Source organism: Leiobunum rupestre, chromosome 5, assembly GCF_980474605.1.
Source record: "Leiobunum rupestre chromosome 5, qqLeiRupe1.1.hap1, whole genome shotgun sequence".
NCBI lineage: Eukaryota > Metazoa > Arthropoda > Arachnida > Opiliones > Sclerosomatidae > Leiobunum > Leiobunum rupestre.
This window is the reverse complement of record NC_143388.1, coordinates 33,136,478-33,160,802: the sequence shown is the minus strand read 5'-3', so window position 1 is coordinate 33,160,802 and position 24,325 is coordinate 33,136,478. Positions and strand designations below refer to the sequence as shown.

The window sequence follows — 24,325 nt, the reverse complement described above, 5'->3', positions numbered from 1 at the left end:
TACTTAATATTAATATTAATTTAAATTTAATTTAATAGGGTCAATGGAGGTAAGTGTTATCAAAACATTTTTTTTGGGAGTTTACTTGAAATTACTCTTAACCTAAAAATAGCACCCTCTTAAGAATTGGTACCATTAATACGGCCACTTTATCCTACACAACCACGCAATCAAATATAATATCAATTAAATAGTGATATAAATATTAATTATTTAATTTAACTCTGTTACCGATCACACTCACCCCCAAAATGCGGGGCAAGTGTGATAGGGAGGTGGGGTAATTGTGATCACTTGAAATCTTTGACCAATCGCAATGAAATTGCACACAGCGGATAAATATGATGTCCCAATAAAGCTTAATTTTTTTCATAGCTGTAAAATAATATCTTCGTGTGGTCACATTTACCCCGCACTGCAAATTTTGAAATACTTTTTTCAGATTAAATTTTGAAAACCTCAAAATATTAGCAAAAACACCAAATTTTCCTAGCATTTAAAAGGTTAAGAATACTACAAAATACCAAAATTTAAAACCGGTTTGTCAGTTAGAAAAGAAATTACAGAACTTTTCTTTTGGGCTTAAATTCTCTAAACACGAGTAGAAGAGTATAACGTTTTTCAACTTAAATTTTTAAAAACTAAATTTAATTTAAATTAATATTGAAAATAAACAAAATGTGTATATTTAAAAAGTATATTTCAATATCCATTCATCAAATATTTTGTTATAATAAGATTTGGGGAAATTATAAGGGGTGATCACACTTACCTCCATTGACCCTACTTAATATTAATATAAATTTAATTTAATACTTAATATTAATATAAATTTAATTTAATACTTAATATTAATATAAATTTAATTTAATACTTAATATTAATATTAATTTAATTTAATACTTAATATTAATATAAATTTAATTTAATACTTAATATTAATTTAATTTAATACTTAATATTAATTTAATTTAATACTTAATATTAATTTAATTTAATACTTAATATTAATTTAATTTAATACTTAATATTAATTTAATTTAATACTTAATATTAATTTAATTTAATACTTAATATTAATTTAATTTAATACTTAATATTAATTTAATTTAATACTTAATATTAATTTAATTTAATACTTAATATTAATTTAATTTAATACTTAATATTAATATAAATTTAATTTAATACTCAATATTAATATAAATTTAATTTAATACTTAATATTAATAAAAATTTTATTTAATACTTAATATTAATATAATTTATAATTCTTAATACTTAATATTAATATAATTTATAATTCTTAATACTAATTTAATTTAATTCGAAAGTTACACTTCTATGTTTAGCCAACAGGCTCACTACATAAAGTGCTCCATAAAAATTAAAATCAGCTAGGATAATACCCAAGACATCTGCCCCTTAAGCGACTTTCAATTTAATTTATTCAGGTGGACGGGTTACAATGAGTAGGAGGCTGACAGTGGAAAGCTCTTCGTACCACGTATGCCAAGTTGCCAACAGCTCCCTACATTTACTATTACTTGAAGCCAGTTTGCTGATATCCAAAGGCCGCCGAATTTAGAAATCTGCGAGTTGGGGCCTAGGCCATTATTTTTAATTCAAATATTTATATACTTAAAACTTAAGCAAGAAAATATTCAGCTCTAAATATTTAATACTATATTTATTTTAAAAAAGTGTTCTTTCTAATACCTCATCCGTCAATGAATTCATAGATAATAGTGTTGTTAATTTTCCGGGAAAATAAAATAAAATTTTCCGCAAATCGGAAAAATAAAAAATTGAAACATAAATTATTTTTAAAGGGTTTTTAATGTTTTTAACTTTTTATCGATATAAATTGTCTAATATAAGTAAACATACTAAAAACATTAATAGTGTTACATTGTTAATCAGTTTAAACTAGTCTAGAGGTTTAGTTTTACTTTAGATTCGAAAAAATTAGCCGAAAATGCCGCTTTATTTAAATTTGTAAACAATATATTAGACTAATCATGGAATGAAAACTTATTTAATTTTTTTCCGGAAAAAAGGTCTCGGTCATTTTCCGTAAAATTTTCCGACTTACAACACTGATAGATAACCAAATTTCAGAATAATATATGTGTACATGGATCAAGGCTAGATTATTAAGCCTTTCTTAGCCACATGCATACGAATGTATTTTAGGCTACCTAAATAATTGGGTGAAACAGGGTACACGACGACGCTATGTTTTGTGTTTGGACGAATCTATCGAACTCAATTTTATGCTTATTTCATCCTAATGTTACCTGCATGTTCAATATTAAATAACTTCTGAATTCGGACAGTGATATTAGAAATTTTTCCCTGATTGCAATTTATCATTAATTTTATATCTGTAGGGGCTCTGCCCCCGTATGTTTTTCTCTGTGAATGACTTAGTGTCGTAAGTCGGAAAATTTTCCGGAAAATGACCGAGGACTTTTTTCCAGAATATTTTCTGTATTTTTCCGAAACAATTTTAAAAAAAGTTTTCATTCGATGATTAGTTGGCATTTTCGTCTCATTTTTTTACAATCTAAAAGTAAAACTAAACCTCTAGACTAGCTTTAAACGAAACACTATTAATGTTTTGTAGTATGTTTACTGATATTAGACATTTTATATCAATAAAAAGTTAAAAATATTAAAAACCCTTAAAAAGTAATTTATGTTTCAATTTTTTATTTTTCCGATTTGCGGAAAATTTTCTGGAAATTATTCCGCATTTTATTTAAATTAACACCACTAACAAATGTTATCATTCGCAAAATATTTATTTAAATTTTTAGAAATACGCGACAAAATTTCCCTTGAGTAGATTATTTTTATCCTTGTTGTCCGGTGTTGTCCGGATCCGTTTTCTGCCGTTTCTTTTGCTTGTTGTTTTTCTTCTTCCGCAATTGCTTCTTCCGTTTGCGAGCCCCGCGAAGGGCGGCTTTTCCTTTGAATCCCCCGAAGGCTTCCCCGTACTTCTCTTTCAGTTCCAAAGACTGGCTGACCACCCCTTCCAGTTTCTCGAACAACAATGCCCCAGTTTTGGTGTCGGCGAATTTTAACAAAGCCTCCGTCGCATCTCCACCTTCGACAAATAAAATAACTACCTCATTTTGTAATTCCAGACAAACATCTACTATAGACCAATCATGGATTAACAATAACTCACAGGGATAGAACTATCATTGTCAGCCAAAAATACGTTTTCTACAAACTCTCCCCCCCCCCCCCTTACAATCCTACACTCCCCACTTTCCGCCCCAAAAACGATTCAAATCCGGAAATAGTAACGCCATCTCGTGTCTGAAATCGACACTATGGTATTTTAATATGGTTTTTAAATATGGCGATTGTCAGTAAAATTGGTCCGCAGATTATTTTATTCGGAATTTAATAGGATTTGTCATTGTTTAAACCGTAAATTTTATAACGCATAGGTAAATAGTAATTAGTTTTACATTAATAAAAATTCAACAGTTATTGGATTCTATTATTATTATTATTATTTAAAAAACAATTTACCTGATGAAAACATTTTAAGTTCTAAAAACAGAAACGCGATGCAAAAAATTCATTAGATTTTGCGGCGCCAAACAAACTGCCCGTCTGCTCGCCGAATTGACGGCTTTTAAAATTCATTTTGCGCGTGAAAATACCTCTATATGTTATGGTAAAAAAAGGACGCAAAGAAGGCTGTGTGCCCAAGACATGTTTCTGTAGTGTCGCGCGCTAAAACGTCATTTCAAAATCCGTCAATTGAATCGTTCCCGCTTAGGCCTAGTTCTGATTTCACCCGCTAGGACCGATGGCGTTTGAATCAAACTTATTTTCGAAGAGAACTATCCCTGTGAGTTTAGGCCATGGTTTAACTGAGTTATTGTTAATCCATGGACCAATACACAATTTTACAAGAGAGAAGATGCTTTGGAAATCGTTACGCCATTAGAGAGCCATTTTTAAATACCCGAAAACTTAATAGATGGCGCTTACGTAGAAATTTTAAATTATATAAAAACTTAATAATAATAATTTTGACGAATAGGCGATAGCTAACTTGTTAAAATGTTTCCGGAAATTCGACATAGCCAAACTTCTATAACGCGCTTCCGCGATCGGGGTTGGCCATGGTCAAAATATAGAGGTTACCTAGGTTAAAAACGTGTTCTAGAACTTCTAGTCTGAGTCTTTAATTATTTAACAATTTTCTAGTCACGGACTTAACATTACTATCACAATAATAATGCTTATTTCCGAGTCGTCTTTAAATTAAGTTTAACAAATTAATTTTTTTTCTCTTAAAAAAGTATATTTAAAAACATAACTTACCTCAAAAATTTTAAGTTATGACTTTCTTTAAAAGTTAAACTTTTAAAAATTTATTTAAATAATAAAGCTGGAAATCGCTGTTCAACGGTAAACTTTAAAGCAATTTTATAACCACGTGACTATTTTTAAAGGTTTCTACCGTTTGATGACGCTTAAATGTTACCCGAAAGAAATTTTACCCAGTATACCTTGCAATTTTTGCTATCGCCTAACATTTGGGAAAAGGACTACATGGAAACAATCACCCCCGCCACGAATAATGTCTAAAGACGTAGGTCTAAGGGAACCAATTTGATGTCTTAATTTTCTTAAGGGAAGGCGATTACCTTTAGTAGAGGACGGGGACGGTTTATCATTATCCATGATTAAATTCATTTTTTTCGGGAAAAAATGTAAACAAAGAAATTTACCGGTTAATATTTCGGAAAATGATTAAAAAACATGTATTATTCGGAAAATTTTAGCTTTTTATCGCAAAAAACGTCGTTTTTCCGATTAATTTTACAAATCTATCAAAAAATTAATCGGGTAATACAGAAATATAAATTACTTGATCAAAACGTTTTAAGAATAATTTTGAGAGCTTTATCTATTGAATAAAAGTTAACCATCCCCGACCTCTAACCTTTAGAGCAAAGCTAAATTTGTCTCAACACTTTCATTCTACCAAAGTACAAATAAATTCATTCTTTGTGTTACATAAAGCATTTTTTCCCTGTACGCAAATTTGCGAAACGGTCAATCACTTTTGAAAGCCGCGTATCAACAAACCTCGTGCAATTCCTTCGAGAACTTCAATGGCCACTCGTATATCTCCATCGACTAAGAAGGCCTGCGCAATTTTCACAAAGTCCGGGGCTGTGAAACTGGCGAAACTATTAACCACACTTTGTATCAGACCCCCGGCATCTTGCATGAACTGCGACACCTTCGACAAATCAAATCCTTGTCCCGATACCACCGCCGCTAAATAAACGTACGCGAAAACCACGAACACAATCTGGTCCACTAACATAATAGGGGGATGCAGTCCCCTTCATTGGACTTCAACTGTCAGACGACACGACTAACTGGCGTAAGTTTCAATTGCCGCTGTGCAATCACAACTCTTCAATAAAAATTAACAATTAAGGGGAAAGTTAAAAATCATATAAACACGTTTTAATTTCATTCTCTGGGCGGAAGAAAACGAACCAGTACTTCGTTCTTCCACGCAACCCCTATTCTTAAAAGGTTCATTAATATCTCTCCCCTTACTACTTCCGAGACAGACGGGCGCTAACATTATTGACTCACCAGTCATTAAACCAACAAATGAAACCCTGTACCCAAAACTCGCGTTTTTGCTGGAAGAGTAATATTCTAGAATTCATTCTCTCGATGTTAATGGTTTCTGGTTCTTTTCTAAGTAATGAAAAGTCTATAATATCTCGTACAGGTATTAATATAGTGGAATCGTACCGCGACTCTGAATTGATGCCAAAGCACGTTCCTGTATGACGGCCAAAGTACGACTAACTGACGCGCGATCGCATTACTCGAGTACGGTTTGAGGTTACCCTCATCTTTTTGCGCATTTTTGTAACGTGAGAATGGATCTAGAACGCCCCAATTTGGAATTATTGGATTGAACGTCGGTGGAAATTTAGTTTCGGTTTTGACTTTTTAGGGGCGTCGCGCAACGATTATGAATGACTTTAGATTAACGAAATTGAACCTCATATGTTTATGATATCCTAATATATCAGGTACGTTGGTATATTTCTGTATATATTATTAATATTTTAATTTAATTAACAGTGTAATTGAGATATAGTACTTTGGCACATCAAGTGTACATTTCGATATTAAAATCGAAAGAAATTCAAAGTGAATTCAATTAAAATGGAAAGAAATTCAAAGTGAATTCAATTAAAACGAAAGAAATTCAAAGTGAAATCAATTAAATTCGAAAGAAATTCAAAGTGAAATCAATTAAATTCGAAAGAAATTCAAAGTGAATTCAATTAAAATGGAAAGAAATTCAAAGTTAATTCAATTAAAATGGAAAGAAATTCAAAGTGAAATCAATTAAAACAAAAGAAATTCAAAGTGAAATCAATTAAATTCGAAAGAAATTCAAAGTGAAATCAATTAAAATCGTAGAGATCATATTAAAAATTAAACAGTTGAAAATACAAAAAAAAAGTGAAATCATTGTTGAAATTAGTTGAAATAACATATACAAAGTGAAATCACTGTTTAAATTAGTTAAAATCCCAAATACAAAGTGAAATCATTGTTGAATGTAGTTGAAATCATCAATACAAAATGAAATCATTGTTGAAATTAGTTGAAATCACAAAAACCAAGTGAAATCATTATTGAAATTAATTGAAATCAGAAATACAAATTCAAAATGAAATCTTTGTTGAAATAGTAAAAATAAATTCCAAGTTAAATTAGTTGAAATTCAAATTCCAAGTTAAATTAGTTGAGATAAAAATTCAAATTAAAATCACTGTTGAAATTAGAGGAAAGGTGAATATCAAGCTAAATTAGTTGAAATACAAATTCAAAGTGAAATCACTTATGAAATTACAGCAAAAAATAAATTACAAATACAAAATTCGACACGAATCAGATGAAATAGAAAAATTAACGGTAAAAAATGGTTTGAAAATCGAGCAAAAACCCATCGCAACTTGGAAAAACAAATGTAGAGGAAAAGTTGTAAGTACTAACGTAGAAGTTGGGCAAATATAGCGTACTTCCTGTCGATTTTCGACACCGCATTTTTAAGAGATAGACGTTTGCTAGAATCACTCTCGGTTGTCACTAACAGCATTTAGTTCTATCGATTACTTAGAAGCAAAGATGGTCGAAAGTGGGCCGAGAATGAGAGCTTAGCTGGAAAAGCGAAACTTCCTCGTGACTAATAGGAAATAAAACTGATAGCGTTAGGAGCAGAGTCGACGCCAGGGCGTCCGCTTCTGTATCCTTAGATACGCTGATGACGGGAAGAGTGGCTTTAATGGGCTGTTGGGGTTTTTGTTGACGAGAATCCCGCCGGCCAGTGAACACTTCAGCTGACGTTTTCAATTGTTTCAAAACACTCCCCGAACTCCGTTGAAAATTAGAATATTTACATTATGTATTTTTACAACTCTTAGGACGAGAAGAATCGAATAGACATGGATCCGAGACTAAGCACTTTACTTTATCTTGGAATTTTCGTCGCCTTTACTAAATCTACTGGTAAATATACTTCCCAATAAAATAAATATAATTATTTAACAACATTAAACAAATATATTTACAGAGTCGCCAACCTTGATAACGACTGAGGCTGAAACGGCGAATGGACCACCTAACGTTGAAACAGAACCTCCAGCGATAAACCCAGCAACGATAAAGGTCATTGAAACCACAACGATCCCGCTTACGTCTACAAGTCAAGACGTTAGCCCCATACCGGTACCGGAAGTGTCCACGGCCGATGCCACTACGACTTTGATAAGCAGTAAACCAACGAGTACGGTTAAAGAGAATCCTATAGTATCAGCCACAAATGAAGATATTTCAAACGTTCCGTCCAAGATTGAAAATGAGACCTCGAGTCAAAATGGCATTCCGTCCAAGACTGATAACGATACCTCGAGGCAAGATAACGTACCGTCGCAAATATACACTATAGAACCAGTAGCTAGCCAAAGTACGTTCAGTTCTACCGAAACCCAGTCCCAGAAAGCTTCCACTCCTATAACCAAAACAACCGGATCCATGACGGATAATATCATGAACGTTACATCTAACGAAATAGTGTACAATAATAGCCACAGTTCAAGTCCGATTATGGACAACGTCACCGCGGAAACGGAGACCACAAACGAAATCGACACTTCGGCGATTTACTTAAAATTCAGAGGAAACTGCGTAACTGAAAACTATTCATCGCAGGATATGGATTTCGTACAGTTTCAAGAGAAAGACAACAATGTTTGCCAACTAACATTAAAAGTGGTCCCGATAGGGAATGCCGAAGAAGTCTTCAACCAGTTACGACAATTGGTCGGAAAGTTGAGAATCTACCACGACGATGTGCCCATGAAGTTAACGGAGATGGAATCCAGTTTCAAGTATTTCGTCACGAACGATACTAATTCGGACGACGATTGGAGGTTTGCGAAAGGACTTAGTTACAACGAGTTCGTGGCGTACGTCGTGATTGGTTGCATTTTTGGCGTACTCCTGTTGACCGCGTTATGTTTACTGTGCATCAAATGCTGTCGTTGCAGCAAAAAGAACGAACTAAAGGACATCCCCCATTTAACCTTGAAATTGGAGGATTACGCCTTGACCAGAATACCGAGACCCAATACCATGTACAGCGAAGCGTCCAAAATACCAATCATAAGCGATGATATGAGCACAGCTTCCGTTCAAGGACTAGCCAGGTAAGTCTACTATACTTAACAGACGTCTAAAACACAAACTTTATGAAAAAGGTAGCGACCGATGGAGGCAGATTTTTCGGAGGTCACGTGCCGAAAATGGGTTAACGCTTTGTTACAAAACCGTCGATCAGAAAGCTCTCAGAATTCCAATTTAGGCTACGGAGTTCTATATTATCTTGGCTTTGATTAAGATTGTAAAATCCAGAAACTAGTAGGAATAGTAACTTGGCAGCTTGACGTAGATAATATGATTTTCCGATTGGAAAAGAGCATACCAACATGGTGGCCATAGCCTAGTCCATATTATCATATGTAACATAATCACTCATAAGTATGCCATAAAAGCATTTTCGTTAATGAAACCTTGTTCACGGGATATGACGTAAATTACGTCACTTAAAACTCCGTGACGAAATACGCGTCATCAACTTTACTAATGGGAAACGGAAGTTAGTGAGAATTCCTCGCGCGTTTCTGGCTTTGCCCTTGTCAAGTTTAGCTCGTGCCTCACGATCACGTGATTTCATTTCCATGGTAACCTTTTCAATAGCGCAAGGATTATAAGCATTTTTGCATTTTTGGGTCCGCTTATTGTATGTTCCGCGTGAAACAAGGTCTCATTGAATTTTTTTCAATGGAAATGTTAAACAGAGGCATACTTATGAGTAATTATGTTACATATGATATTACTACTAGTTTCTGGATTTTACAATCTAATAGCGTTTTCCATTTGACTGCTCTCGAGTGCTCTACACTTCTTTCGCAAAAAATGTGAAATAACTCTGGTACTGACTCGCTATTAATTTCAAGGTCAACAAACGGTCATGATGACGGCGCAAGAATGTCCCGGGCTTACGACACGGGAGTGATACCCATGGAGGAATACGAGTACGATGGCAACACACACTACGCCACTCCGGGCTTCCACAATGGAGCTCACAATGGCAAAGAGATGAGAACATTTCGCGTCAAAAACGATAGTCCGACCAAAGTACACGGCGAAATGGAAGAACGCGTTTCCTACAATCACGACTCCATCGCGACCAACTCGACGGAAAAACTAGCCAGGGACTTCTACAGGAGACAAGCGACGGGGTACGGCGAAGAAAACCCCACCTATAAAACGTGAAAGATAATTACAAAATGTAACGAATAAGATACTCGCGCCGAAGAAATGTAAATCACGGTTGTCCAACGACAAGATTCGAACGGGCCATGGCGATCATAAATATCGTCTGAATGATATTGTTCACGAATGCCATATTTTTCTAATCCAGAAATAAATTATTTGGTGGAGTTCCCTGGGAGTCATTTTAGTTTATAAATATACTTCCATATAAAGGGCCACATAATCATTTGAAAAATTCGGTCCGAATTTCAGGTAGTTCCTCCCCTTACTTCGTGATATAAAATCCAACGAATGATAATTTGTCATGAATTTTCAAACTATTCTGTGGCCCTTTAAGTTGATTTAAAAATCATATTATCATAAGTAACATAACAAAGTTAAGTATGACACTTCCTATCATTTTAAAGCTAATTTCCTGACTGAACCTTTTTCGACACTGACATTCTCACGAAGCTCCAATGTGGGCTACTGGACTTGCACCTAAACTGACAAGGAGAGTACCCGAGGTGTTTATTGCCGATTTTGTTCAAAGTCGGGCGTAATGTAGACCTATATGAGGTATGAAATTTCTCAAAAGGAGACGTTGCACTACCCATTCGTTTTGCTATAGCAACCAAAAATGTTTTTGATCACTTAAAACAATAAAATGTCCATTTAAAAAAGCATGGGATTTTCTCGGTTTCACGAAAATTTAGAAAAATTTTGAAAATCACGAAATGTGTAATTTGGACCACATTTAGGTAAATTTCATCAAGTTTGGGTAAATTGAAACATTTTTAGTGTAAATTTGTAACAAATTTTGGGTAAAAAAAGGGAAAAATCTTATTTTGGTTGTAAGTGGTCAAAAACATTTTCGGTTGCCATGGCAAATCGAATGGGTAGTGCAACGTCTCCTTTTGGGAAATTTCATATCTCATATAGGTCCACATTACGGCCGACTTAGAACTAAATCGGCAATAAACACGTCGGGTACTCTCCTTGTGAGTAGTATATTATCATTTTTGGTAGTACTATATTTCGCCTTGGGCATATCTAGAGACCACGGGGCTCAGTGCTGAGAAGTAAACGTTGATTGTGTAATAACTCTGAAAACCAGTTTAGTGATAATTTTTATTGATTCGCCAGTTTCAATAAGGTAAAGGTATTTTAAAACACCACATGTACCGCAATTGGCGAAGATGGTACTTGTGCGCGAGACTAATTTGAAGAACACTCAGCTTCTTTCAGTGCTAAATTTTTGAAACCAATAGATGGCGGTAATGTTTTTCATCCTCGAAGCTTTCTTTATGAAAGACCACAACAATTTTAGTCAGTGCATTAGATATAAAACCTTTGTTGGGCCTTTTTCTAAGATACACGCTTTGCAAAAAGAAATTCTGTGAAATTCCATGTAGGGAACGTTTGGCCCTCTGGTGGCAGGTAGCGAAATATAATTTATATTTTCGGTTACAACTTAAATTAACAATTTAAAATATATATACATTTATTATATTGAGTTGATTTTTAATTTTGTCACTAAAAAGTCGATTTCGAAACACTGTGCGGTGGAAAGAAACATTACCACAACATTTGCACAAAAGACAATAGCAAAATGAATAAGCAAATTATATAGTCGCTGGCCCATTTCTTGTGGACAATTATTTTTAGACATTTTTCAGGCTCCTATTAGATGCTCATGGGCTACTCTGTACAGGACTCTGACCCCTAGTGATGTCACAACAATGGCCCACCCCCTCTGCACAGCCATGGCCAACTTCGCGCGCTCACTACGCCTGGTGCGAGCGTAGTGAGCGGGCGAAGTTGGCCATGGCACAGCAATGGTAAATTAAATTTACCCAATGTCTTTTTTTCATTAATAAAACCATAAGTAACATAATAACGATAAGTATGACACTTCCTATTGCTTAAGTGCTAATTTTCTAACCGAACCTTTTTTCGGCACTGATACTCTCTTCAAGCTGTGACTTGGACTCGCGACTTACCGTTTAGGATGACTACGTTTTGATAAAAAGTTAAGCCTAATATCGGAGAGCACGTTCTGGAGTTGCGAGGGGCTTTGGCTTTGTTTTGAAGCCCGCGTGATAAAAAAAAATTGTTATCATTTTAGCCTAATATTCCGCCTATCTATAGGAAACCAGATATTTCGGCTTAGCGGAAGTCTCGCGTATTTTAGACACTAGAGGGCTCTGTGCTGAGAAAACATCTCGATTACGCAATAACTATGAAAATCAGTTTGGTTGTAAATCTCGGTGATTGTCATACTTATTGTTACTATGTTACTTATGATAAAACCAAATAAAAATCGTTGAAATATAATAATTTAAAACAACTTTCTATTTTTGTTCATTTAAAATAGTTCAATTCCGCAACTCTGTAATAAAGGTTTTTAATTATATCTTACAACTAGCAAAAAAAAAACCACCAAATTATATAACTTTGTTTTTAATAAAATGGTCTCGTATTGCACAACTGAAGAGAGTTAACTGACAAAAATTATTATCAAAAGAAAGAATACAATAATATAAACCGGATTTCTTTCACATAGGGAAAAATATAAAATATTTCTAGTATTTACTAATCAGGGAAAAAACCCTCATCTAAATTATAAATCATGATAGTTTTTCTAACGCTAACCTCAAACGTTTTTGAAGTTTCAACAACAAAAGTCTGACTAAAAAATATGGCATTTATAGGCTATTTACAGAAATTAACATTGTATAAAAAAGTTATTTTTAAATTATCGCAATTATAGTAGTGAAATGAAAGAAAAGTCATCCTATTGCTCTTTTAAACCTTTGACGCAGTATTAGAGTCAGTGATATTTTTGGCTGCTTGGGGTTTTTCACATTAAAAGTATTCCAAATTACAGAGCAAGAGGAAATAGTAAAAACTTATCTCCGTTAGATTTATGGCATACGTAAAACACGATGGACGGTAAATAACAGAGTCGAGTAAATTAGGCTAGAGCTAAAACTTAACATAATGAAAAACAAATTATTCTTAAAAAATAGCAAACGCAAAATATTAACTTTTCAACATACCGGGAGGAAATCATAAGAAATAAGCTCATCTATAAGGAGAAATGCAAGCGTGGCGAGTATAAAAAATGAAGTTTAACAAATTATCTATCTATTGCGTTTAAGTAATAATATGGTCCTTGCGAGATAAAACTGCCTTTCGATTATAAAAATACTGCCTCAAGCAATCTGAGATATGTATGTAAATAATAATAATAATTTTTTTTAACACATGATTGAAGCATTATATAAACTGTTTTACCATAACCGGAACGCTACTTTAAATTATGAAGTTCCATGTTTTTAAAATTAAGTACAACTGAAAATAAATCTATTTAGGAGGGCTGAGTAGTTTCATACTGTGTGAAGTAACACCGTGCTGCGCCAGGGGAAAAAACTACATTTTTCCTGTTATATACATCTATTAAATACTTCTTCAATACTTTCCCTGGGTCTTTTAGGTTACTTTTTTTTCCGATACGTACATTAACTTAACAATAGCACGCATCACTGGAAACCCATAATTACTTAGTCACTAGTCAACCAACAATGTAAATCAAAAATAGCTTATAAAAATCTGTTCTTATCCTAGAAGGTACTTCACACTGTGCTCGTTTGTGCTTTAGAAGTCGAATGCGTATGGTTTAGTTTCTTCCATTACTCACTTTGCACCAAGGTAGAGAGTGCCACGTGTGAGATATTTCTGTAGTTTTTTTTATATTAGAAAATTAATTTCTCGTAAGGCACTGAAAACACTATAGACTACAGCAAATGTGTCACTGCACAAGTGTGACCATATTTTCCCAAACTTGCACTTGATCAAGGAGCTTTAGTTGGTATGGTTCCGATAAGAATCTGCCAGAAAAAGTTAATTTCAATTAACACATTTCCTTCTTTAGTTCAGAAACCTTTTGAAAAACCTCCATTATTATTAACTTTAATCCTAACAAGTTTTTAAATATACAAAATATGATTCAGTTGAATATTTGAAATGTAAATAATTGTTGTTATAAAATCATACTGTTAAATTCGTAAGCAAATGAAAAAAGTGTGAGAAATCAATAAAAATATTAAGAAGCGGTTTGGTAAAAATTAAAACTTAATTCTATACTAAAGAAAAAGCATTTGAAAAATTGTCTTTTCAATTACTCAACAAAAGTATCAAATTTCGATAATTATTAAGCTTGTTCCACCACATTTAATACACAGATTTAAGGATTTTAGAAGATTTCTGAACTTTTGCCAGATACATACTTTCTTAAATACAAAATTATTTGTATGATTTAACTAAACATAAGCATGCTTCACAATTCATACGCAAAATTCTAATAATATTAAACTGTATAGCAAGCGTAAAAAGCCATTACACACACCAGAAATGCCTATTCATATTAAGTGCTAGGATTTCAGTGCTTATTAAATTCTACAGCCTACGAGTAGCACTGGGTAGTCAATTTCTCTACTACATTGGCTATTACGCATCCCTTATAACCAAATTACATAGTTCGAAGAGTATGCACAATATCCAACAAAAAAATAGGGATGCACGGATATCTATACAGCCGATATATCGGCTATTCGTGGCTGATAATATCAAACGATATATTGAACAATATATCGTCGAAAATATCGCACTATATTAACAAAGTGATCTATCATAACCATAGTGTATATGACAAAATCATTGTAAAAGACGGTTTAGTACACTGTCATACCATTTCATTCTAATTTTTCATGAAAAAAAGTTCGCAAGAGCATATCCGAAGGTTTCTTTTCATTTTCCGTGATAAATATTTTCTATTACAAATTGAATATTGTTGTTTTTTATTTGTTTACGCTCGTAACCCCCTGTCTAAAAAAAGGTATGATCTAGCTTCTGAAGTCTGGCGTCCGTGGCGCGGCCAATCAAATAAAATATTATCATTAGTTAGTTAATCTCTTAATACTTTTATTAAACCAATCATCGACTATGGCATAATTTTCTATGCGTCGGCGACTAAATCTGATCTTGCTAATCTTCAGAAAGTCCTAAACAGCGCTACGAAATTAATTGCCGGATTCCCAAAATTTTCGTCATTAACTGAAGCTAAACATATTGCTCGTATTAATTCTATTGATTTTACCTATTGGCATAATCTCTTAAATTTTATGTATAAAATTAAAAAGAATCAAGTCCCACGATATATCTTAGATAGATTCCTCCCCCCTCCCCATAATATTAATACAAGAGGAGCTAATGATAACTTCTATATAGAAAAAATTCTCAAAACATTTCGGACAAAAACTTCTAAAAGTGTTAAAATAGTAGGCTCCCAAAATTGGAACAAACTTCCAAATCTCTTAAAAAACGTTGAGAGCATTTATCTCTTCAAAAACCTAATCACCACCCATTATTTGACTTATATTAATTCATCATTATGGTGATTTTAGTGACGCTTGTTGGAAATTTCTCCTTCTTCTTAATTTTAATTTAATTTAATTAATGTGTAACTGGACTCTTATGTAAAGAAGTTGTAAACTTATATGATGATCCAATGAATAAATCTATTATTATTATTATTATTAATCAAGAATTTTGAATTTTCCTATTTTTAAATGTTTTTCTGAAAATATTTTTCTAATATCAGCTTAAGCGAAGCCGATATTGGCCGATACTGATATTAGAAAAATAGGCTGATATATTGGTGCATACCTACAACAAAATATTGATAGTAAATGAAATCAGCAAAAAAAAATGCAAATAATAGTTCTATGGGAATTGCAAAACCAGTTTTTAAGAGACAAAGGGATACCTTTATACTCTCTCCAATCTCGATAATTTGGGTACGGTCCTTTTATGAGTATCTGATTGGGTTATGGAAAAAGTATGCGATCACATTAATGGTCAGAAGACTGAGACATAATAAGAGCTAATGCCCGATTTAAAAAATAACACCAGCAACCTCACACGGTAAATAAGAAAAACCCACACGCTTATTTAATAACACAGCAAAACTCTGAATAAAAATAAATGAAAAATAACTGTACCTCACTGAGTATCGCCCAATGATCGCTGTTAGCGTGAATAAATATCCTCATAATTGAAATTGGTCCCAGTTGAGTAGGAACATTTCCCTCCGCCAGCCCAGTTTGCTCTTTAAACCAGCCAACTATGTAAAATCCATCTTCTGTCTTAGGTAAGCCAATGGAATTTGGAGGAGAAACTGGTTGAACTTCAACTGACGAATTTACATATTTATCATCCGGATGTTCCGCATTTCCGCTACGGAACCGGAAACTGAAATTGGATTAAAATTAATATATTTTCTAAGGTACTTGAAGTTAACAAATAAAATAGTGCGTTGCTTATACCTATATACATTAACGGGTGGAGTGAATTTTATAATAATGGTGTCGTTTTTCTGTGGGAGAAGACTCCAGAAAAAGACATCGCCATTGTATGCCCGTTTGAGAGTGTAAAGACGGTACGCTTTCATAGTAGTGCTGACAATTGCAGCCGGATTTTTGTGAGGATGAAACAGTTGAAGCTTGCCAAATTGTTTATCCTACGTGTTAAAATTAACATTATCAATTTCAGTATATGATCAACATTTTTTGGAGCTAGGAATAAAGTATTTTTACCTTCAATTTTTGGACTTTTCCTTTCAAAGACGAGTGCGTCCCTACATGTTGGAACAAAGAGGGCTTGTAGTGAAACCATAACAAGTCTTTTTGCTTTTTACAGTCTTTCTGTTAAAGCGGTAAAAAAAATAATATAGATAATTATTGCGAATAAAGTGCGATAAAAACTTACTAAATCTTTGTCAAAACGGCATACTTTAGTCTGGATATAATTATCGAGAAGCCAATCAACTGGTTTATCATTGTAGAACATTAAAAAGAATGATACTAATTTGGATAGATCTACGCATTTAAATAATTTTCCTGTAAAATATTTAAAAACGAGTATAGTTAGTCTGAATTATATTTTTGAAGGAAATGACAGGGTGACCAGAGAAATGTAATGGAAAAATATTAAGTTTAGAAGCAAATTATTGGAAACAAAAATTAACAAAATAATGGGCTAGTTATTGGAAAATAAGCTATACATCGTCCAAAGGTGCTTAAAAACACACACACATAAGCAAATATAGTAAATAAAATTAAATAATTACAACCTTAAAATGAATAGGAGCTTCAACAAATGCTGCCTTCTTTTGCTTTCCTTCCCTACAGGCTAGAGGCATGCACAAGTCACTGAATAAAATAGTCACGCGTTTATGTTACGTTTTATTTGTAACGCTTAAGCTGATAGCGCACTAATATTTATTTCTTTCCGGAGGCGCGTGTGAAATTGAACAAGCCCTTCTATATTGAAAGAGTAAGGAGCGTGCGCTTAAAAAATATAACGCTTTTTCCTGGCTGTCTGTATTACTACTTCTAGGAAAATTGCTAAGAGTCTATTGAAAACAGTGAATTTATTCTTATCCATTCATTGTAAAGTTGGAATTTATACTAGGAAATTTTAAAATAGGTGAAACTAAAGGAATTTATAGGAAGATATTGAAAATATATGAAAAATAGGAAATGCAGAAAGTCTAGTCACAATGATCTAAAATATACACATATTTATACTTAGGAAGAAAGATTATATTAAGATGATCCGCAGGCATCATAGTTAAATTTCCCTGGCACGAGAGAGGGGAAGTGGCAACGTCACAGGTGATGGCAGATACCTGGTATCAATAAAATACCAGGCTGATTTGATTTTTTAGGGAGGGTAGGACATGGTTCGTACGAAATTTTTGGATTTAAAATTCCTGACTTATCCAAGTTATCCCTGACTGTCTTTTGGCAATATCACTAACCTTTTTGGTAATATTTCTGGTAATTTTCATGATTTCATAGGTAAAAGTACAAAGTGAAACTATTTTTTTTAAATTTCACAAACTTAATTATATTTTATAACAACACACTGAGAGCGTCTCTCTCCTCTCTTGGGAAAAGGTGCCAGACACGAGTGCCCAAGAGAATATACTTAATTTTTATCTGCGATGCAGAGTTAGTTGACTAATAAAATCCCAGACTTTTTGCAATATTATTTAAATCCCCGACTTTTTCCCCCAATTTGAAAATCCCTGACTTCTCCAAGATATCCAGGTTCCGTACGAACCCTGAAAGAGCTTTCTCTTAGAGCATGAGGGGGATTGGGAGGGACACTAAAAATTCTCTCAACTTATTCTTTCTCCCTAAGTTGAAATAAATACATTCTGACCCTGATATTAAAATTTTAAATTATGTACCAATAAATCCTAACTGGCAAAAATCCAAAATAAACCAATTCTTTTTGGATATCACTTGCTTGTAGGCATAGGTTTTCATTGTGGTAATGTAACCCACTTTAGAGAGTACATCGTCTTCCAGCTGTTAATAATGAGCCGTTAAGGTTAATCACAAAAAGCAGGTGTTAAGGAAGATTTTGACAGGTATACCTGCACGTAAAATGTTCCCTTAGCTTGAGCATACATCATCAAATATGCAAAGTCTAAATTCTGCTTTGTTCGCCACTTCACTCTTTCAAGAGGGTCTCCAAGTGTTTGGGATATTTTGTCAAATTCGGGATAATAGGATGAGGGCGGCGCAATCACTTCTAGTAGCCCAGATTCTAAGTGTTCTTGGAACATGTTTTGAATTTCCGCCGCTATTTTAGCAACGTAGTTTATATCCAGCTCCGCTATAAATACTATAATAATTGATTCATTTCTTTCTAATGGGGACATATTTTCTATAAGGTTTTGTAGTGTAGACATCAAGTAGCTTTGTATTTGTCGCTTGACTGTTGGAATTCCCAATATTACCGTCGCTGAAAGAATACATAATTAATCATTTGTGATACTACACTTAGTTTTTTAATAAAAGTCTGTAACAAATTATGTTTGCTTATCTAACAACGTAGTAACATAGCTACTATTAAAATAATATATAATGTTCTTTTATGCCAACATGTACTAGTTAAAATAAATTTAAATAACACTATTGTACAATAAAAACAGCTTTATAAAAAAACCATATAGCCATTTTGACACCCTATCATGCGTCATTTTCATTCAAATACAAAGATAATAAAGAAATTGTTATAAATATAGTTTTCATATATTTATGTTATAAAATTCATAATACCTTATCCTTTTATATATAACAATTGAAATTTAAATAAATTGCAGATAATTTCTAAAATAATTGTCTAGAATAGATTTTCTTAGATATTTTTTCTGAGCAAATATTTTTGACTTATAGACAAAAGTAAATGTCTTATTCACAAAAATGACAGCATTCTAAAACTGTTATCTATAGTTAAGATAAGACCTTTCTACAGCGCCTGTGTAAGTTTTTTTACCCTTTTCTATGATTAGTTCCTTATCAAATACATAATATATTTCAAAATGGAAACTGTTCAATCCTATTTGTAGCCTAAATTACTTCATTTATCTCTTGGGCAATTTTAAATTTACAAGTACCATATTTTGCATAAGTATTTTGAATTGTCATTCAATTGCTATATTTAAGAATTATGAATAAACAAACTGTTTGAAAAACTGTTAATTAAATGTAGCAGTTTAGGATGGCACAAGTGCATTCATTTAACCTTGGAAACAGCTGATGCATGACATTAATGACACATAAGGTAATAAGTCATAAATCACTTCGTTATCAAAACAATCATTAAATATTGGCAACTAATCAGTATAAAAGCTACCTGTAGGATCATATATCTTCTTAAGTACAGATAACTTGCATCTATTACACGTATAATGTAATTTAAAGCTATTAATAGGCCGAAAACCAAAGATAAATTATAAAATATTATATAAAAAAATCAATACCTCCTGTTCTTCCTTTAGATAATTTAAAAGCAGGTTGTAAATGCTCAATATTGCCATGAAGATGCGGAAGATAATGATGAATAGATGGCAATTGCAAATCCAAACCTCCTTGAGCATTCGAAAACAAAACCTGAGATTCCTTAGCTCCGGATTTTGCGCCAAATTTCATGTTGGGATCACTCAAATTGGAATCCTCAACAGTTATATTAGCTGCTGACAACACAACACCAAAGTCTCTACTTAAAGTTGCAATATCACGACTGCGTTCTTTATTTAACATCTCAGCATGTTTTAATCGTTCATGAAGTTCCGCAATTTTCCCTTGTAACAACTGCTCATTAGAATTATCTACCGAATAAAAACTTACTTTAGATTTAATGTAAAAAACAACAAACAATTTTAAGCCTTGGTTAAAAGTGCTTGTCAAAATCTAGGCTAATAACATGCAACAGTGATTTTGGTTATTTACCTGGCCCCCTCCAAAGAAACAAGAGTGTGAAAAATGGTGTCGTTAAAAGGACTATTCCAATGTAAAATGCGATAGCGGGTTTTCTAAGGTTCATGTCTGCGCGAAACGTAGACACAATTTAATACTTATTATTATTTAATAACATCTTAACATCTTTAGGTAGGAAAAATTCGACAAGAGGCCAGAGCCATGACTATTGACTAAACGCTACCGCAGCTGCAACGAGCAACCTCCTCAGCACCAAAACCGTTAAATAATGAAGTAAGAGCAGACGAATTCACTTTTCCTGCTAGCTCAGTTGCGAACTTGCGTGGTACAAGACATGTTTGAAGGATATAGATGAAATCCAGACATAAGGATGGGCAACTACATAGTGCAATTGACGACAGCCGCCTTGGATTAATAATATGTCATATTATTAATTCACGACAGCCACAGTCTGTTAGAGTCTGCAGATAGAGATATATATAAAACCAGTAAAAATTAAAGATCAATAGGTGTTGATCAATTCATTCAAATTAATCTTTATAACGAGAATAACATAGGCCTAGCAGCCTAGGTGAAAAACTTTTTTATCGCCCAAAAAGCCTAACGATCGAAGTAATGTTTTATTTCCCTAATAAAGCTTAGTTTCCCCCAAAAGCTAGTCTTTTTTATTACTTAACGTTTTCTTAAGGACACTACTAAAAGCAAAAAGAAAATGGTATTTTGAATTTCGCGGAATTTCGGCATAGTAATAATTTATACCTGCTAGGTGACGAAACTACTAAAGGGGGGTGATCAGAATAATGTAGAGGGGAAATTGGTGTATACAGCTACAAGCCTTCATACCATGCGCGCCAATTTTACGTTCCGAAATATACGTGAAATGTCAATAAAAATACAAAAAAAAAACAAAAACAAATTAATAAAACTGTACAACATAATAAAGTCAATTCAATACAGGTTCGTACGCAGGGTTAAAGTTATGGACGAATAGCCTTTCGCAGAATGTCACAAGTTGCCTCAATCACACCGTGGGACCCGGCGTGGATCCCCGTTAGTACGCCAAACAATGTTTCCGGAAGACCCTTATGATGTAAGGTACATCTGAGTAGATGCCGAGCAGCGGCATTTGAAGGACAGTCAAAAAGGATATGGACTACCAAAAACTAAATTAAATTGCAAAAATATAAACGTTCTATGGAGCAAGTGGCGCTAGAGTCGCAGTGAGAAATTAGAGTATGCACGATTTACGAACCTTGGAGTATGCCGATTTGTTTATAAAGTTGCCCATCCTAATGATTTTTTCGAAAGTTTTAGGTTTTAGACAAGGTTGTGGCAGATGTTCTTTTAGTGCTTATAGTAACCTTGGTTCTTTGCAACCGAAAAATTTCGCTATTGGGAGAATTACTCTTACCTTTTTTTATTAAATTTATCTATTTTTGGAAATAAATGTAGACTTCTGTATGCAACAGATTACAATACAATACACGCCCTTTTGAAAATATTTGAGTTAAGACAAACGTATCGACCCTATTCCCCCCCCCAACTTGACCCTTTCAGCACACCCCTGCTCTTTGAGTTTACTCTTGAAACTGGTTTTGATAATAAAAAAACTTCCTCTAACTGATTCCTTTAAACTCTTTAGTTTAAAAACAGGTTATTGACCTTTCATATGAGAAATTAGAAAAACAATTTGGTAAAATGAACAATCTTTTATTTTGTTGAATGAAACACAAATTAGATTTCCAACATATTTTTTAAATTAAAAAAATCAAACTAAACAAGTGTGAACACTAACTAATGATTATTTGTCCTAATCAGGATAAATCTCCAAAACTTCAAAAATTAATTAAATAATTGGAACTACTCTTTAAAACTTTTAAATTCTTTTAACACCCTTAACATGTGCGTAATGTAATTTCAAAATTTTTCATTTAAAAATAAGTACTCCTGATTAAGATTACAATAAAAATAAAACTAAAAATTGAAAATTCTCGCTACATGTAGTGGATTTAAATTTATTTTGACTATTTGGGTCCACAAAATGAGAAATATGTCAATGACGAAATCACTTAGTAGACTTCAATCATACTAGATCTCTCTTTACCGACTCCAATCCATTTTACACGAACTCCAATTTGATTTTCTAGTTCTTTGACATAGTTCTGCGCCTCAATAGGCAAGTCGCGAAATTTTCTTACATTTTCAGTGCAAGACATCCAGCCAGGTAGAGTTAGATACTGAACTTTTACTCTCTGCATATCAGAAGCATTTGCCGGAGGGGTTACTAGCAGTTTGTCATCGAGAAAATACTCAACTCCAATTTTAACCTCCTTCAGTTGATCAAGTATATCCAATTTGGTTAGAGCGATAGCGGTATAGCCATTAATCATTGTTGAATAGCGCAAAAGAACAGTATCTAACCATCCGCAACGGCGCTTTCTTTTCGTTGTAACTCCAAACTCAGCTCCTCTTTCTTGAAGCATGGCACCTATTTCATCGTGTAACTCTGTAGGGAATGGACCATCCCCGACTCTCGTCGTATAAGCTTTGACTACTCCATAGATTTCTCGTATTAATGTTGGCGGGATACCCAGTCCAGTGCAGGCACCCCCAACGGTGCAGTTGGACGAAGTGACATAAGGGTAAGTGCCAAAATCTATATCTAACAATGCTGCGTTAGCACCTTCTACTAAAACCACCTTTCCATCTTTAATAGCTTCGTGCAAATAGAGGACGGTATCAGATATGCAAGGTCGAATCTTTTCAGCGAATGTTTTATACTTCTCAAGCTCCTTATCAACATCTACTTCGAGATAAGGGAACATCTTTTTATAAAATTCAACCAGAGCACGAAACTTTACTTCGAAAACAGCGTAATCTCCCATTAGATCAGCGAAACGCAAACCAATTCTGCTAGCTTTACTTGAATACGTTGGACCAATTCCTTTCTTCGTAGTTCCAATACTGCGATTACCTTTCTCCTTTTCCTGTAAACCATCAACTTCCTGGTGAAAATCGAAAACTAAATGGGCCCGGTCAGATATTAATAATCTCTCCTGCCAGTTACTCAAGCCCTTCTTTTCATTCTTCACAATTTCTTCAAAGAGTTGGCCCAAGTGAACTACAACACCGTTACCAACAACAGAGGTGCATTTCTCATTTATAATTCCACTGGGAAGCAAATGAAAATCAAACTCGACATCACCAACGACGACGGTGTGTCCAGCGTTGTTTCCACCTTGACATCGACAAATAACATCGCAATTCGAAGCCAGTAAATCGACTACTTTACCTTTGCCTTCATCGCCCCATTGAGCGCCTACAACCACAGTCACACCGGTTTTAGGCTTAACGCCGGCATCGCTTTCCATTCCCATTTTCGGACGTTTTGATGCAAGTAAGTCGGCAGCGATTACAGAATTACCATTAACAGAAGCCATACGATAGTCCTCGAGCTTATATCAAAGATAACGTTCTGACACAAACAATAAAATCAGAAATAAGCAGTTGAATAAACATTTACGGTGAATGTGCGTAAGGCCATATCGCGTTCCAATTTCCAAAGACCTTCGCAGTTCGCAATAACAGTCGCGAAGCGAGGGAGACGTCTGCTCCTATCCACCAAGGTTGTAGGTCAGAAAACGTCACCAAAATAGAGATTGTAGCGACATCTCGGAACGACATAGATAAAATATAGATAGCGCGCGAAATTCAAATTGATGGCATTTTATTTTTTGCGTCAGTTTTCGCAAGACCATGGGGTCATGGATGGGAGAATGAATTGAGTCACCTACTCACCTGTTAAGACCTTTCTCCTTATTTGTAAAAAATGTGGCAGCGCTGTAAAATTGTATGGTGCTGAATAAACAAAATGGCGAAGCCGAGGGTTAAATAGAATTGATTTCCCCATAAATATTAAATAGAGAGAAGTTACGATTGTAAAGTGGACTAATTCTATTTTTTCAAATTTCTTAACACGCTCTAGAACGTCACGGTTTGTTTAATATAATTTGCCTCTTCATGCGCAGAAAACAAAGACATTTAAAATCAACAACGCTTTATTAATAACA

General features: G+C 33.7%; 4 protein-coding genes and 1 long non-coding RNA gene across 5 annotated transcripts; 2 read left to right on the top strand and 3 right to left on the bottom strand.

Annotated features, from left to right (window-relative positions):
* Positions 1-2,780: 2,780 nt before the first annotated feature.
* LOC149944207 (uncharacterized) lies at positions 2,781-5,564 on the bottom strand. Its single transcript, XM_090175766.1, has 2 exons — positions 5,125-5,564; positions 2,781-3,112 (listed from the first exon to the last, which is right to left on the bottom strand). The coding sequence occupies exons 1-2, from the start codon at positions 5,366-5,368 to the stop codon at positions 2,859-2,861; spliced, it is 498 nt and encodes a 165-aa protein (XP_090031892.1). The 5' UTR covers positions 5,369-5,564; the 3' UTR covers positions 2,781-2,858.
* Positions 5,565-6,014: 450 nt separating this feature from the next.
* LOC149944206 (uncharacterized) lies at positions 6,015-10,077 on the top strand. Its single transcript, XM_090175158.1, has 4 exons — positions 6,015-6,101; positions 7,506-7,590; positions 7,655-8,789; positions 9,600-10,077. The coding sequence occupies exons 2-4, from the start codon at positions 7,527-7,529 to the stop codon at positions 9,916-9,918; spliced, it is 1,518 nt and encodes a 505-aa protein (XP_090031284.1). The 5' UTR covers positions 6,015-6,101; positions 7,506-7,526; the 3' UTR covers positions 9,919-10,077.
* A 2,275-nt stretch (positions 10,078-12,352) lies between these two features.
* Positions 12,353-20,403, bottom strand: Mgat4a (alpha-1,3-mannosyl-glycoprotein 4-beta-N-acetylglucosaminyltransferase a). Its single transcript, XM_090174310.1, has 9 exons — positions 20,268-20,403; positions 19,799-20,146; positions 18,407-18,777; positions 18,218-18,338; positions 16,729-16,859; positions 16,557-16,664; positions 16,287-16,480; positions 15,963-16,212; positions 12,353-13,790 (listed from the first exon to the last, which is right to left on the bottom strand). The coding sequence occupies exons 1-9, from the start codon at positions 20,359-20,361 to the stop codon at positions 13,755-13,757; spliced, it is 1,653 nt and encodes a 550-aa protein (XP_090030436.1). The 5' UTR covers positions 20,362-20,403; the 3' UTR covers positions 12,353-13,754.
* On the top strand, positions 19,568-22,049 carry LOC149944204 (uncharacterized). The gene is made up of 3 exons (XR_016480778.1): positions 19,568-19,599; positions 20,427-20,528; positions 21,213-22,049. It is a non-coding gene; the product is annotated as an uncharacterized LOC149944204 (long non-coding RNA).
* A 220-nt stretch (positions 22,050-22,269) lies between these two features.
* Adss (adenylosuccinate synthetase) lies at positions 22,270-23,863 on the bottom strand. Its single transcript, XM_090174311.1, has one exon. It carries the CDS (start codon positions 23,693-23,695, stop codon positions 22,325-22,327), a length of 1,371 nt encoding a protein of 456 aa, XP_090030437.1. The 5' UTR covers positions 23,696-23,863; the 3' UTR covers positions 22,270-22,324.
* Positions 23,864-24,325: the final 462 nt, after the last annotated feature.